Source organism: Schistocerca serialis, chromosome 3 (assembly GCF_023864345.2).
Source record: "Schistocerca serialis cubense isolate TAMUIC-IGC-003099 chromosome 3, iqSchSeri2.2, whole genome shotgun sequence".
Lineage (NCBI taxonomy): Eukaryota > Metazoa > Arthropoda > Insecta > Orthoptera > Acrididae > Schistocerca > Schistocerca serialis.
The window spans coordinates 814,733,076-814,750,008 of record NC_064640.1 but is presented as its reverse complement, the minus strand read 5'-3'; the positions used below and the strand labels follow the sequence as shown (position 1 = coordinate 814,750,008).

Below are 16,933 nucleotides of genomic sequence, written 5' to 3'. Positions count from 1 at the left end.
ACTTGCAGGTATTAGAAAGCGGTATGCACGATGTCAAAAAGAAAACAGTGTCTTGAACGTAGCGCTTACAAAAGAAAGAAACAAAACTGACAGAGACTATTAACTTCCTGCTGCAGATACAGCTCTCCTAAGAAACACGTTAACTTTGGAAATAGCTGGGCCAACATAGTTCAGTAATGATTCCAAGTCTGCAGGTTTCGTTCGAAAAAAAAATTATAAAATAGCCCTTATTCCAAATCAGCTTAAGGCAGACACTAATTTTGTTTCACCACACCACTCCCTGCTTCTTGAAAGAGGGTTCATCCACCAGTGCCGTCTCTTCGTCTTCTTTTTCTAGTGATCAGCTTCTTTGAGTAAAATAAATGCCGCACATGCGACGACTGTTAAATCCTCTTCTCCCCTCATAATATCGTCCGATAAAATTGTAATTAAAACGCTACACTTGCGGCAGTCTGTAAGACTTACTAGTCTTACACACTGCACGCACACGCGCGCCTTAAGCCACGACGCACAGCAACAAGGACATTACTGTCTCAGCAATTCTGTACCAAAAGAGCACTGATACCTTTTCCAATTTTCTATAATAATGCGATATTTCAAGCCAACATGAATTTTACGAATAAAAATTACACCTTTTTTAAAAAAGGATAATTCACGAACAAAAAAGTTATAGCGCTGCTGCTATGGGGTAATTGATATTTCGATTTTTCACTCGGTAAAAATCGTCTGCTATAACTCAGACCAAACAAATATCGAAAAATACCGGTAACTCCACAGTCTGGAACTGCGCGACCGCTACGGTCGCAGGTTCGAATCCTGCTTCGGGCATGGATGTGTGTGATGTCCTTAGGTTAGTTAGGTTTAAGTAGTTCTAAGTTCTAGGGGACTGATGACTTCAGATATTAAGTCCCATAGTGCTCAGAGCCATTTGAACCGGTAACCCCGCACTAAAATACAGGTATCGGTTTTAACCGGTCGGTTTTTTCATCACTACCGCCCAACCGTCACCAGATGCAGCCTCGGTTTATCACCCACTGCCTCGTTTGGGCTAGCATTCACGGACTCTGTGAGAAACTCTATATTCCGGTGATGGAATATACTGTGTGAGAACTTCTCATCGGTGGGCTGCAGTGTTAACCTCGGACCTATCAAGCAATGACTCATTTTCTTGTTGACTGTCAGTGACAAAGCATTTACTAATGAAATTTTGGTTAAAATGTGTTGTTCCCTTGCGGTCATGGGCACGAAAGAAAGATTTCGAAAGAACTGTGAATGAAGAAAAAGCAATGGAATTAGAATTTTTTTTAGGAAAAAATTATTAACAATGAAAGGATTTATAGAAAGGAAGCAGAAGACTGCTGCAACGTGTTCTGAGGAGAGGAAAAAGACAAACAGTGAGAGAATTAAGGAGTGGAAGAGGAGACGGAGGAGGAGAGAACAGCAGGGGATGAAGCATTGAAAATGTCCATTTCTAGGAGACCCAAACGGAAAACCAAAAATAAACAGGTATGTAAGTTCATATAAGCTTTTCATTTATTGAGATTCTTACTACGGAAGACGTCATTTGCAGTATAACTGGATTAACACTTGGCGCGCGGCTGGCGTAATGTTACAGCGCTTCCTGAAAATGGGGATGTGCGGCGGACGTAATATTACGTCACATCCGTTATGACTATCTTCCACACTGTCAAACGTATATTTACGACTCCCGCAAACGTCTGTTAGATCTGCAGCCGTCGCAGTTTCTATTAGATGGTAGTAGCGGCATCACTGGAAAAATTCGTCGTTTTTGAAACATTTGTTATCTCTTGTTTCGTAGGCGGTAGCAGGTGTTCAAGTTCTCTCTGTTTCGAGCGCTGTGTGTGCCTTTGTGTAGATTGTGTGTCCAAAATGCGTAGTAAAGTGGTGAAACGTCTGAAGCGAATGATTTTCAATGTCCTTGACGATTCTGCAGATGATGAGAATGAAATATCTGATGTTTATGATTCAGATTACACGTTTTCCGTAGATCGTGTCGTCATGAATAATTCTCCAGTAGGTAAATCAGGAAATCAGTTCGAACATATGATAGCAGTGAGTGCAATATTGGATATGTGCAGGGTGAAAATTATTGAACTATACGAAAAAAAAAACAAAAATTAATTACAAACTACGGCATGCACACACTTTGTTCAACATGTAAACGTCACTACAGATATTCAGATTTAGGTTATGACATGTTCGCTATGCCTGCCATCATTGACGATGATGTGATACAGACGAATAGCGAAATTTTGTGTGAGCCGCTGAAGTGTCGGAATATCGATGCTGTCGATGACATCCTGAATGGCTGTTTTCAGCTCAGCAATGATTTTGGGGTCATTGCTGTACACCTTGTCTTTAGTACAGCCCCACAAAAAGTAGTCGCATGTGTTCAGATTCGGAGAATATGGCGGCCAGTCGAGACCCATGCCAGTGGACTCTGGGTACCCCATAGCCAGAATGAGGTCGCTAAAGTGCTCCTCCAGGACATGAAAAACACTGTGGCTTCGATGGGGTCGATCTCTGTGTTGCATAAACCACACATTGTCGAAATAAGGGTCACTTTGGATAACGGGGTTTAAATCATCTTCCAAAACTTTCACGTACCGTTCGGTAGTCACTGTGCCATCAAGGAATATCGCACCGATAATTCCGTGACTGGACAATTGCACACCACGCAGTCACCCGTTGAGGGTGAAGAGACTTTTCTATCGCGAAATGCGGATTCTCAGTCCCCCAAATGCGAGAATTTTACTTTTTGACGAACTCATCCAACTGAAAGTGAGCTTCGTCACTAAACCAAACCATGCATGCGCATACTAATTCTCATCATGTCACGCGGCCAACCGTGCAGTTTGAACGTTCTAACGCAAACCGGTTACAAGTTATGAATATTTTATTTTATATAGTTCAATAATTGTCACCCTGTATCTACGTTTCAATTTTTATCGCGTACCCACCATGAACGCAAAATTTTGCTTTGGTATTGTGTCTTCTGTGTTTCTTTAAACTTGATTTACAGTCAATTTCAGTCTAAACAGAGAGAGCACTTGTTTGCTTACCGGGGTACGAATTTGAATATTAGAACTCCTTTAAATTTCTTTCTGCGAGAATTTCTATTGAATTGAAGTTTTATCTGTGGATTCAGATATAACCCTATCAATGCCAAAATATGTAATTTAAAGTAGAAAGTCTAAAAAGCATCAATTTTAAAAATTCTAATTAGATATTTGTTCACACAGGTTACGACTTCCGAAAAACCACATATTTTAGCCAGTTCGCAGTTAGTGGTAGCTACGCACAAGACCAGCACCGTAAGTGTTAAGGCACTGAGTTACTGTTTCGGTAACGTCAGAGACTAGAGTTACCTTACCGCATCGAGATTCCTGGGCGTCGCGTGGACTGGTATGGGCTGCCATAGCAGCTCAGGGTTCCAGACTTGATCACCCTTTGGAGGGTACAGGCCCGCCAAGCAAGTTTCCGCACTCATTAAACAGCGATCGTTGTCGCTGCTCCTGACGTGGACTTCTTGCGGATAGTACGTTTCACTCAGAAACCCATTGTATCGTTGCCGTAAGAATTTTCCAAGTGTAAACATCTCCATTTTCCCTTTCTGCAAACAAAGAAATGGAACGTGTGATTAGTATATAATGTTCAAAGAAAATGCAACAGAAGCTGAAAAAACAGAAGGCAGTTAACGTGGAGGGCAAAAATGAGTGACACTGCCTATACGGAAGGGTATTACATTCCCTGAAGAACGCTACTTGAATAAGGGCCGTGACGCTGGTTTCTCATTTTGTGATTGGACATGGTCAACAACCCACTAAGATCTTATGGACAAAGGTAAGAAAGATTAATGAGATTTCTCGTGTAAGTGTGTTAAATGGAAAATCATTACACTATGACACTAGTGTCAGAAACACACAGGCAGGTTTCGTCTATTGTATACCATCTTAAACACAACAGAACATTTACGCAACTCTTATCATTCGAAATTATTAACTTGATATGAAATGTCTGGGTAAGCTGAAAGAACCAGAGGTTGTTCAGGGTTTCAGAGGGCGCATTAGGCAGCAACTGACTACGACGGGGGAAAGGAATACAATATAAGAGGAATGGATGGCTTTGAGAGAGGAAATAATGAAAGCAGTAGATAATCAAAGAAGTAAAAAGACAGGGTCTACTAGAAATACTTGAATAACTTAGGAGACATTGAATTTAGTTGGTGAAAGGAGAAAATATAAAAATACAGCAAATGAAGTAGAAATATGAGATTGACAGGAAGCGCAAAATGGCTTCGCAGGAATGGCTAGAGGACAAATGTAAGGAGTTAGAAGCATATAATCACTAGGGGACAGACAGATACCGCCTACAAGAAAAGAAAAAATAAGCAGCTGTATCAATATCACGAACTCAGATGGAAAACCAGTCCTAAGCAAAGAAGGGAAAGCTGAAAGGTGCAAGGAGAGTAATAGAGGGACTATACAAAGTAGATGAACTTGAAGGCAGTATTGCAGAAATGGAAGAGGACGTAGATGAAGATGAGGCGGAAGATATCATACAGCGGAAGAATTTGACAGAAGTCTGAAAGACCTAGGTCGAAACAAAGCCCCGGGAGTAGATGAGATTCCGTCAAAACTACTGATAGCCTTGGGAGAGAGATGACAAACTCTTCAATCTGGTGAGCAAGATGTAGGAGACAATCGAAATACCTTCATATTTCAAGAATAATATGTATCGCTTCGCCACCTATCGGAATTTCATGAAACTATAGACACTGGAGCAGGAATATTCCACGATGTCCCGCAACAAATTCCGCATGTTTTCAAGCGAAATTGACCGAGTAAAAAGGTGTTGCATTACTTGTTGAACGACCGTCGTATATAAAGTGTAAAAGTCATAAACATAACTGTGACGATATGGGAAAAAGTTAAAAGCAACAAAGAGGAAGCACAGCGGGAAAAATGTGGCCTTGAAGTTAAGCCATTGCCGATCTATCGTTGTCGACCAGGTCAAATGAAACGCTCATGCTGTGCGATACGTTAGTTAATGGGGGCGTCCTGCCTCGCTAGTACCGACAAGCCTGCATTCGGAGCGAAGCGTGGAGCTTATCGACGACATTCTTAGTGGCTCCCAGGGAATTTCCGATTTTGTTACCGTTGTAGTACACTGGTGTGATGGCCCCCTCTGCGTAGAATCATTTCAAAGGTCACAATCATTTTGCACCAATTAAAAGAGGATCTTTTTTTTCCCGCTGTGCTTCCTCTTTGTTGCTTTTAACTTTTTCGCATATCATCACAGTTATATTTATGTCTTTTACACTTTATATGCGACGGTCATTCAACAAGTAATGTAACACCTTTTTATTCGGCCAATTTCGGTTGAAAATATGCGGAATTTGTTGCGGGACATCGTGGAATATTCCTGCTTCAGACTCTATATTTCATGAAATTCCGATAGGTGGCGAAGCTTTACGTAGCTTTCAAAACGGAGTCTGAAACGGAGGTGCGTTCCAAACAAAGAGCTGTCACTGAATTTCTTTTGACAGAAAACCAGAGCAATGCAGATATTGACAGGCGCTTGCAGAATGTCTACAGACTTAGCACTGAAAGAAAGCACGATGAGTCGTTCGGCGAGGTGTCTGTCATGACCGCAACAAGGTCAATCAATCTTCCACGTGCTGGCCGGCCACACACAACTGTGATTTCTACAACTTTGGAATGTGTGGACACTCATTCGAAGTGACTGAGGGATCACAAACACGTCGCTTCACAACTGTACGTCTCTGGTTGTGGTGCTGACACATTCGTCCACTAGTTGGGGTACTCAAAGTAGTGGTCCTTTGGGTTCCTCTTCGGCTAACAGAAGACCACCAAGAACAAAGAAGGGCCATTTGTGAGGAAGTGCTTGCGCGTTACGAGGCTATTCGTGACTATTTTTGTCGAACATCGTCACCAGTGATGAAACGTGGGTTCATACTTCGAATCGGAAACGAAACGGCAATCCATGGAGTGGCGCCATACCACCTCTTCCCCAAAGAAAAAGTTCAAAGCTGCACTCTATGCTGGTAAACTCATGGCGACGGACTTCTGGCACTCTGAAGCGGTTGTTCTGTTTGATGTGCAATAAAAATTTCCAACGTGTATTGTGCCACACTCAGGAAAATGAAGAAACGACGTCAACGTGTTCGTCGCCACGAAAATGCAAACGAACATTTCCTTCTCCATGACGACGCAGGGCCTCACTCAAGTCTATAGACCCGAGAGGTGGTCACAAAACCTCATTGGACTGTTCTTCCTTACCTGCCCTACTACCCATATTTTGCACCTTCCATCTGCTTGGCGCAGTGAAGGATGCACTCCGCGGGAAGCAGTAAGTGCATGATGGGGAGGTTATTGATGCCGAAGACTTTGGCTCCGACGTCGACAAGTAGAGTGATACTATGCGGGCATACAGGCCCTCCGAGTGAACGGAGATAATGGTATAATGGTTTTCGTAGCCAAAAGAATGGGGAATAATATGGTATATTGGAATCCTGAATAAAAACAACATACTTTCAGAAAAAATACATTGCGTTACTTATTGAACGCCCCTCTTACTTTCAGTGAACGCAGCTCGTTTTATGGTTCAGCCATCAGTTTGACCTCGATGCAGACAATGTCCAATGAACCTGATGACGTCAACCAACAATCATTAAAGCCAAACGTTTTTGGTATTAATTACTAGACCTCCCTCTTCCTTGATCCTGTCATCCAACTACTGAATCAGATGCCAAATGGGACCCACAGCTGCAACGACACGTTACAACCAGTCATCCTAATGAATGCTGCCTCTATTACTAACGAGACGGAGCATAAGTTAAGACAATGGGCTCTCATTGGGGAGAAGTGACGTTCAAAGGCCCGTTGGTTAATCCAGACTATGGTCAATCCAGACAGAGGTTTTCTCGTAGTTCCCCTAAATCGCTTAAGGCAAATGCCAGGACAGTTCATTTGAGAACAATATGGGCGATTTTCTTCCGCATCCTCGTCCTATCCGAGCTTGTGCTGCATTTCCGACGCCATTGTTGTTGTTGTTTTTGTTTTTGTTGTTGTTGTTGTTGTTGTTGTTGTTGTTGGTGGTGGTGGTGGTGGTGGTGGTGATGTGGTCTTCAGTCCGCAGATTGGGTTGATGCAGCTGTCCATGCTGCTCTATCGTGTGCAAACTTCCTCTCTGAATAGCTACCTCCACATAGATCATTATGAATCTGCTTACTACTCGTCTCTTGATCCGATAGTTCGGTAATATTCACATCTGTCAACATCTTTCTTTGGCATTGGAATTATTATATTATTCTTGAAATATGAAGGCATTTCGACTGTCTCCTACATCTTGCTCACCAGATAGAAGAGTTATGTCATCTCTCTCCCAAGGCTATCAGTAGTTTTGACGGAATCTCATCTACTCCCGGGGCTTTTTTTCTACCTAGGCCTTTCAGACCTCTCTCAAATACTTCCGCAGTATGATATCTCCCGCCTCATCTTCATCTACGTCCTCTTCTATTTCTGTAATACTGCCTTCAAGTTCATCTTCTTTGCACAGTCCCTCTATTGCACTCCTTGCACCTTTCAGCTTTCTCTTCTTTGCTTAGGACTGGTCTTCCATCTGAGTTCTTGATATTGATACAGCTGCTTCTCTTTTCTTTTCCTGTAGGCAGTATCTGTCTTTCCCCTAGTGATTAAATGCTACTAACTCCTTACATTTGTCCTCTAGCCATTCCTGCTTAGCCATTTTGCGCTTCCTGTCAATCTCATATTTTTACTTCATTTGCTGTATTTTTATATTTTCTCCTTTCACCAACTAAATTCAATATCTCCTACGTTATTCAAGTATTTTTAGTAGACTGTGTCTTTTTACCTCTTTGATTCTCTACTGCTTTCATTATTTCCTCTCTCAAAGCCACCCATTCGTCTTCTACTGTATTCCTTTCCCCCGTCCTAGACAGTTGCTGCCTAATGCGCCCTCTGAAACTCTGAACAACCCATGGGTCATTCAGCTTACCCAGGTCTCATCTCCTTGATTTTCTACATTTTTCCAATTTCTTCAATTTTAATCTACAGTTCATAAACAATAAATTGTGGACAGGGTCCACATCTGCCCCTGGAAATTCGTTACAATTTAAAATCTGGTTTCGACACTTGTGTCTTACCATTATATATCCAATATGAAACCTTCCGGTGTCTCCAGGTCTCTTCCACGTATACAACCTTTTTTTCATGATTCTTAAGACAGGTGTTAGCGTTGATTAAATTATGTTCTGCGCGAAGCTCTACCAGGTGGCGCGTCCTTTTTCATTCCTTTCCGACAGTCCATATTCACCTAAAATTTCTCCTTTTCTTTCTTTTCCTACTATCGAATTTCAATCCCCCGTCACAAACTTTCGTCTCCCTAAACTACTTGAATAATTTTTTTTTATTTTATCATGCATTTCTTCAATCTCTTCATCATCTGCGGTGCTAGTTTGAATATAAAGTTGTACTACTGTGGTGTGTGTGCGCATCGTGTCACCCTTGGCTACAATAGTACGTTCACTATGTTGTTCCTATTTTCTTATTGATTGTTAAACCTACACCTGCGCCATCCCCATTTGATTTTGTACTTAAAATCCTGTATTCATGTGACCAGAAATCCTGTTCCTCCCGCCACCAAATTTCACTAATTCCCACTATAGCTCCAACCTATCCATTCCCCTTTTCAAATTTTCTAACCTGTCTGCCCGATTACGGGATCCAACATTCTACGCTCGAATACACAGAACTCTAGGTTTGTTTTTCCTGATGACATCCTGGGTAGTACCCGCCAGTAGATCTGAATGGGGGACTATTTTACCTCAGGAATATTTTACCCAAGAGAATGCAATCATTTAAACATACAGTAGAGTGCATGCACTCGGGAAAAATTATGGCTATAGTTTTCCTTTCAGCCGTGACGGGATTTCAAGCCCAAATCTTCGTTCTGCGTTTTTGGTAGTTTTAATTGCCGTACATTATGATGCAGTCATAAACCCAAAATAATTTTACAGCAAATGTGTAACATCAGTTCCCGGCCGCGCCCTTCGGCTAGTGGCGGTCGCTACTGCGAACAGCAACTTTCGTTTTTCTACGTCGGGACTATTTTCTAGACAGGATAAATTGGTCGGTCTGTTCTCAATCCGGTTACATTTCGGCTAGTCTGGACAGACACTGCTGATTTCAAAGGCAAACGATTTCCACTGACTGGCTGCACTTTTCCCTATACCCTTTGAAAAACGAACTTGAAAGGTTTACACACTAAATGAAATGCTAGGTAGTCACAGTGAGTTAGGTACATTACCACTCGGTGCATCTTTGAAAGCAAAAATAATGAAATTTACATGTTTACTCGGAATATTGTCACATTAGATATCATTGCATGCTGAAAACATGAGCGATACATCGTCTCTGGTTTCCAGAGGTTTCATTATTAAGAAAAGCAAGGGCAAACTATTAGGTAATTGTGGAGTCGTGGAACGAGGGTGTTGGATCATGGCGGAATGAGCACACTTTGATAGCAGATGGGCTAAACACAGATTTCTATTTGAGATGTTCTATGTGTACCTGGGTTAAGAAATATACTTTTTTGTTAATAAAAGCTAATCGCTGTGGAGAAACAGCATGATGGTGAACATCTTTTGAATATATTACAACTGAAAGGTGTGCTTGAACAGTAGCACACTATCATCTTTGAGGACTGTAACATATATTGTGCAATTATGACATCTAAGCTAAATAATACTAACAAGAAAACAGTTCACGTACTTCGTTCGTAAATATGAAACTTTTTTAACAAACAGTAACGGAAGAATACATTATATTGCTATGCTGAAATGTTATTTACTAAGGTCTGAGCTGAAAAATCAAGAATTGGTTAAATAATATTACACAAATCAACTGTTCGACCGACTGATGAGTATTATTATAAGTCTATCATCCTTACTGCGTTGGATTAATGAAAGAGATGCAGAAGATACAAAGATGAGCGGTGCGTTTCATCACGGGCTGGTTTCGTAAGCGCAAAAACGTTATGGAGATGCTCAACAAGTTCCGGTGGCAGACGGTACAAGAGATGTTTTAGGCTTCATGAGCAGGTTCACTGTTGATATTTCGAGAGCATACGCCGGCCGGAGTGGCCGTGCGGTTATAGGCGCTACAGTCTGGAACCGTGTGACCACTACGGTCGCAAGTTAGAATCCTGCCTCGGGCATGGATATGTGTGATGTCCTTAGGTTAGTTAGGTTTAAGTAGTTCTAAGTTGTAGGGGACTGAAGACCACAGTAGTTAAGTCCCATAGTGCTCAGATCCATTTGAACCATTTTTTGAGAGCGTACGTTCCAAGAAGAATAGTGGAACGTATTAATTTGTCCGAAGTACATCGTGTGAAACGACCAGAACAAGAAAATCCGAGAAATTGGAGCTCATACCGAGGTTCACCGACACTTACATCACACGCACAGTATGCAAATGGGATAGGGAATGGTGAAATGGTACAGATACCAGAGGTACATGCCGCCACATGATGTAAAATAGCTTGTAGAGTATAGATGTGGATTCAGATACCGTTAACTTAGCTATATTTACTCAGCTGATCCGATCAGAAAGTCACGGGTAATTTGCAGTGGATAATGAGACTCTGCAATCTGCAACATTATACAATATAAGAAGGCGTTTGAATACACATTGAAGCGTCAAAGAAACTGCTATAGGCATGCGTATTCAAATACAGATATATCTAAACAGGTAGAATATGGCGCAGCGGTCGGCAACGCCCATATAAGACAATTATGTCTGGCGCAGTTATTAGATCGGTTACTGCTGCTGCAATGGCAGGTTATCAAGATTTGAAAGTTGTGTTATACTCGGCGCAAGAGCGATGGCACACAGCATCTTCGAGGTAGCAATGAAGTGGGGATTTTCCGGTACGACCATTTCAGGAGTATACCGTGAATATGAAGAATCCGCTGAAACATCAAAACCCCAGACATCACTGCGGCCGGAAAAGGAACCTCTAAGAACGGGACCAACGACGACTGAAGAGAATCGTTCAACGTGACAAACTTGCAACTCTCCCGCAAATTGCTATAGATTTCAATGCTGGGCCATCAACAAGTGTAAGCGTGCAAACCATTCAACGAATCATCATCGATATGGACTTTCGCAGCTGAAGGCTCACTCGTGTACCCTTGCTGTCTGCACAACACAAAGCTCTGTGCCTCGCCTGGACCCGTCAACACCGACATTGGACTGCTTATGACTGGAAACATATTGCCTAGTCAGATGAGTCTCGCTTCAAATTGTATCGAGCGGATGGACGTGTATGGGTATGGAGACAACCTCACGAATCCATGGACACTGCATGTTCCCAGGAGACTATTCAAGCTGGTGGAGGTTCTGTAATGGTGTGTAGCATGTGCAGTTGGTGTGATATGGAACCCCTGATACGTCTAGATACGATTCTGACAGGTGACACGTACGTAAGCATCCTGTCTGATCACCTGCATCCATTCATGTCCATTGTGCATTACGACGGACTTGGGCAATTCCAGCAGAACAATGCGACATCCTACACTTCCAGAATTGCTACAGAGTGGCTCCAGGAATACCCTTCTGTGTTTAAACACTTCCGCTGACCACCAAACTCTCCAGACGTGAACATTATCGAGCATATCTGGGATGCCTTGCAAAGTGCTTTTCAGAAGAGATCTCCACCCCCCCCCCCCCTACTCCAAGGGATTTATGGAGAGCCCTGCAGGATTCATGGTGTCAGTTACCTCCAGCACGACTTCAGACATTAGTCGAGTCCATGTCACGTAGTGTTGCGGCACTTCTGCATGCTCCTGGGGCCCTACACGTGGCAGGCGTACAGGTTCTTAATTGTAGTAGCTCAATGATGAGATAGGCACGTCACATACGTAAAACAGGGTTTGTTTGTACTTACATTTGTCAGGGCACCCCAGCCTTCCGGCCAGTACTTATCGTCATTGTAAGGATCCTCTGGATAAGTGTCCGTTGGTGTGCGGTCTCCATGGCGGAAAATCTGGAACAGTAAACAAAACATCACGAAAACCTCTGCGCACTGCGTGCGCTTAGACATGTATCTTAGTAGTTGAACAGCATCAGTATTTAGAGCAACTGTCAAACTGCACTTTCTCCTGCAAGTTCTCAAGACAACAAGCAACCAATTAAACTCTTACAATTTTTACTAGAATCTTCTGAGTTGTCTGTAAACATGGTGAGGTAACTTAAAATATAATAAAGAAAACGAACAGGCAGTTAATGGGACAAACAAAAGTAAGACCTAACCGAGTCAACCAGGAAGTACTGACTAGCTTTAAGGATAGTTGCGGACTGAATGTATTTGGAACTGAAGACTGTCGGTATTGGGCCCATACTTTTTCAGTCACTGGCGATTTCAATAACACCATTTCCTCATGTAACTGCATTTGCCATCTAAACCGACTACCAATGCCAAAGCTGATTCAGGGAAGTAGAGCAGTGGAGGAAGTACGTCACTCGCGACCATGAGTACTGGGATTCTAATTCCCGTCCCGCCACCTAGATTTAGCTTTTCATTCCCTTTCTTAGTCAGGCCAGGAATGACTAAACAGATCAAGGCCGATTTTATTCGTCATCCTTGACTAACTGAGCTAGTGTAGCGAATGAAATATATGTTAGCAGTTTTTGATGTTACTGAGCAACAGTCATAAACAATTTTTTTAAGTAGGAGCACGTTATATTTAGTAAAAACAGGCTTACGTTGGTAAATAAAAGCTGATCACATGTCCTTAAAACGTAATTATTAAATATGACATGCTGCCACAATTATTTGTTGACCTGTTACAAGATGGTGATGTTACGTCTGGCATTTCGTGAAGAGCCAATATTTTTCTTAATTATTGGCCAACTACGAGCTTGACAACATGTTAAGTGTCCTTCAATATGTGTTAAAGATATAGAATCAAATACTTGAAAATAGCATAAGATGCCGAAACCTGGGTTGTACTTAAGTGAACAATAAAACAATCAAATAGCGGTGTTTCTTTAAAAAAATGTGTTGGAATATGGATTAAGAATCGAATATCATATACGTGATACAAATGGGTGTGAGGTCACTAAGAATACCGAAGTTGTACCATGACATTTAATAGGAAATGGATTTAAATAATTTCTCGAGACGTGACCACGAATAAAAGATGAGAACAAAATATTGCGCAACAGTCACGACAAAGGACGAAATCAGTTTTGTCAGTAGGACTGATAAGAGAAAGTTTTTTGGGGTATTAAATGAATGTTGTTTATTCACTATCTTCAACAGATCAAAAAATGTGAAGAGAGTGCAAATATATTCAATGTTATAAGGAAAAATGTCTTCGCATTGCCATTAAATGATTTGATAGTCTGAAGAGTTTCCCTCGAAATTATCTTCGCCTGCAAATATACTTTTGATACGTATCTGAACTGTTCGGCAAATTTTGTAGGTTACATTTTTCTTTGTTTCAAATACGTTATCTGAAGCTTTTTCTTTGAATGAATCAGTAGTACCTGTTAAATTCTGAAGAATGCTTGTACAATTCTCGTCAAATGCTACCTCGCTTGTAAATATGGCACGTGGTGCTCCTTGAAGCAGAGACAATATCTCGTGCTCTAAAATCTCTCATAAGTGGTGACTGCTATTCAGTTTGGTCTCAGTACGTAAGGGTCGGGATGACGTTGCATCCACGGCACCGCAAATCATCTCAGTTGGCGATTGTAGGATATACACCTCAATAATACAAGTGTGCCAGGGTGCAGCCATCTGGGTAGTGTCTACCACGTATAGAACCATCACTGCAGGAAAAGCTAAATCGGGATCCGTCTAAAAGCAACGGATTCCGCAACTTGGGACGAAAGCGATCTACTTCACATGCTTATTGCGATCCGACTCGTATAGTGTTTCGGCTTGCCACAATCCAGCCCGCTGCAGGTGGCTTCGAATCATCTCCACAGACTGGTCCAAAATTATTGCAGCGCTCCACCGTCTTGGCAAAACCGGACGAAGATGTACATGTTACGTTCCACACACGCATTACTGACGTAGCTGCATGACGTGTACGAGTAGAACAGTCACGATAAGAGTAACTCATTTCTCGGAGTCTGGTCATTTTGCCACACGCGAACTAAGCCATACCTATACTGCAGCCTTGTCCCGTTTCTTTCGCATATCAGCCTCGTTTGATGGCCGTTAAATGACTGACCGTTTAACACAGACCTTTCCGGTCACACAAGATGACACTGTTCACCCATGTGTACGCCTCTCTGCAGTGCTAATTCCTTATTGGTCATGCACTGTTCTACATGTCCTCTGAGGCTGTCCTCATTCGGATCTTTCTTTGTGTGTGCTGCAGTTCCCACAAACGTTTGGATATTAAGATTTCTTTCTCCCTTTCCTGCTATGAATGGTGCGTTGCATCAATGATGAACGGCAGTTTGCTCTAAACGTAGTAAAATATAAGCTAATGCAAATGAGTGTGAAGGACAATCCTGTAATATTCGAATACAGTATTAACGGTATGCTGGTTGACAGTCACATCGGTTAAATATCTAGGCGTAACATTGCAAAAAATGATTCAAATTGTTCTGAGCACTATGGGACTTAACATCGGAGGTCATCAGTCCTCTATAACTTTGAACTACTTAAACCTAACTAACCTAAGGACATCACACACATTCATGCCCGAGGCAGGATTCGAACCTGCGACCGTAGCGTCGCGCGGTTCCAGACTGAAGCGTCTAGAACCGCTCGGCCACAGCGGCCGGCAATCGAGTTGAAGTCACGAGGGCTTAAGTCAGGGGAGTGCAGTAGGTGGTATAGCACTTAGCAGCCCCATCAGTCAAATAAATGAGTAACAGCTTGCACTGTACTTGCTTGAGCATTGTCCTGCAAAATGATGGCCAGGTCCTGCAGAAAGCGTCATCACTTCTGTCTCTAAGCTAAGGTTGTGATCCAAAAATGAACAGCATAGAGACAGAAGCGATGACACTATCTGCAGGACCTGACCATCATTTTGCAGAACAGCGCTCAAGCACGTACAGTGCCATCTGTTACCGATTTGTTTGACTGATGGGGTTGCGAAGTGCTATACCACCTAATTCACTCCCCTGACTTAAGCCCTCGTGAGTTCAACTCGATTTCTAAACTGAAGGAAACACTTCAGGGCATTCACTTCAGAAATGCTACAAATTCGTCGGGCAATAGACCCCGCCACTCGAACTGTCAACACAACTGGCACTGCTAAGAGTATCCTTCGACTTCCACATCGCTGGCATCGGGTTATACACAAAGCTGGTGACTACTTTGAAGGTCAGTAAAACTTTGAAACACGTATCCATTTTTTAGGCGCTGTAAATAAATAGTTGCCAATATTAAAGTTCCAACCCTCGCACTTATGCGAGTACTGCTCGAGTGGTTGGGATCCCCAACACGTAGCTTTAAAGAAATGCATCAAAGCAGTTCAGAGGCATGCTGCTAGATTTGTTACCGGTAGGTTAGATAAACACGAGAGTATTACGGAAGTCCTCCGTGAAATCAAGTAGAAAATCCTCGAGGGAAGACGCTGTTCTTTTCGCAAAACATTGAGATTTTTTCCTCACGTGAAATTTCCTCCATATGATTGTGTTTTAATATTCATTTATTTCACGCTATCGCGATTTCAGCTTTATAGCCATTATCAAGTGCAAAGGTGAACTAAGAATCAGTAACTGCTGAGAAAGTTCACAGAGCACGTAAGGACAGCGAAGACGAGAGAAATTAGCGCTCTTACGGAGGCATAGAGACAGTCGTCTGTCCCTCGCTCCATTCGCGAGTGGAACAGAAAAGTGACTTGGAGTAGCAAAGGGTAGCTTCCCCATGCACCGTATAGTGGCGTAAGGTGTATGTATGTACACGGAAGCGCCAAAGAAACTGGTATAGGTATGCGTATTCAAATACAGAAACATGTAAACAGGCAGAATACAGTGCTGCGGTCGGCAACGCCTATGTAAGACAACAAGTGTCTGGCGCAATTGCTAGATCAGTTACTGCTGCTACAATGGCAGTTTTAAATGAGTCTGGACGTTGTATTATAGCCGGCGCACGAGCGATGGGACACAGCATCTCCGAGGTAGCAATGAAGTGCGGATTTTCCGGTACGACCACTTCATGAGTGTACCGCGAATATCAGGAATCCGGTAGAACATCACATCGCTGCGACCGGAAAAAGATCCTGCAAGAACGGGACCAACGACGACTAAAGAGAATCGTTCAACGTGGCAGAAGTTGCTGCAAATTTCAGTGCTGGGCAATCAACAAATATCAGCGATCAAACCATTCAACGAAACATCATCGATATGGGCTTTCGTTTCAAATGGTATCGAGCAGATGGACGTGTACGGGTATGAAGACAACCTCATGAATCCATGCACCCTGCATGTCAGCAGGAGACTGTTCAAGCTGGCGGAGGCTCTAATTGTGCGGGGCGTGTGCATTTGGCTCATATGGGACCCCAATACGCCTAGATGCGACTCTGGCAGGTGACACGTACGTAAACATCCTGTCTGATTACCTCCATCCATTCATGTACAATGTGCATTCCGACGGACTTGGGCAATTCCAGCAGGACAATGTGACACCGCACACGTACAGTATTGCTACAGAGTGGCTTCAGGAACACTCGTCTGATTTAAAAACTTCCTCTGGCCACCGAACTCCCGAGACATGAGCATTATTGGACATATCTGGGATGCCTTGCAACGTGCTGTTCGGAAGAGATCTCCATCCCCTCGTACTCCTACCGATTTATGGACAGTCCTGTTAAATTCATGTTGTCAATTCCCTCCGGCAC

At 42.7% G+C, this 16,933-nt stretch overlaps 1 protein-coding gene across 1 annotated transcript in view; it reads right to left on the bottom strand.

Annotated features, from left to right (window-relative positions):
* LOC126470680 (lysosomal acid phosphatase-like) overlaps nucleotides 1-16,933 on the bottom strand; it is a 156,317-nt gene that overhangs the window by 82,268 nt on the left and 57,116 nt on the right. The window contains exons 2-3 of the mRNA XM_050098680.1: nucleotides 12,013-12,111; nucleotides 3,395-3,634 (exon numbers count right to left, since the gene is read on the bottom strand). Coding sequence (XP_049954637.1) covers nucleotides 3,395-3,634; nucleotides 12,013-12,111 — 339 coding nt within the window. The remainder of the gene's footprint in view (nucleotides 1-3,394; nucleotides 3,635-12,012; nucleotides 12,112-16,933) is intronic.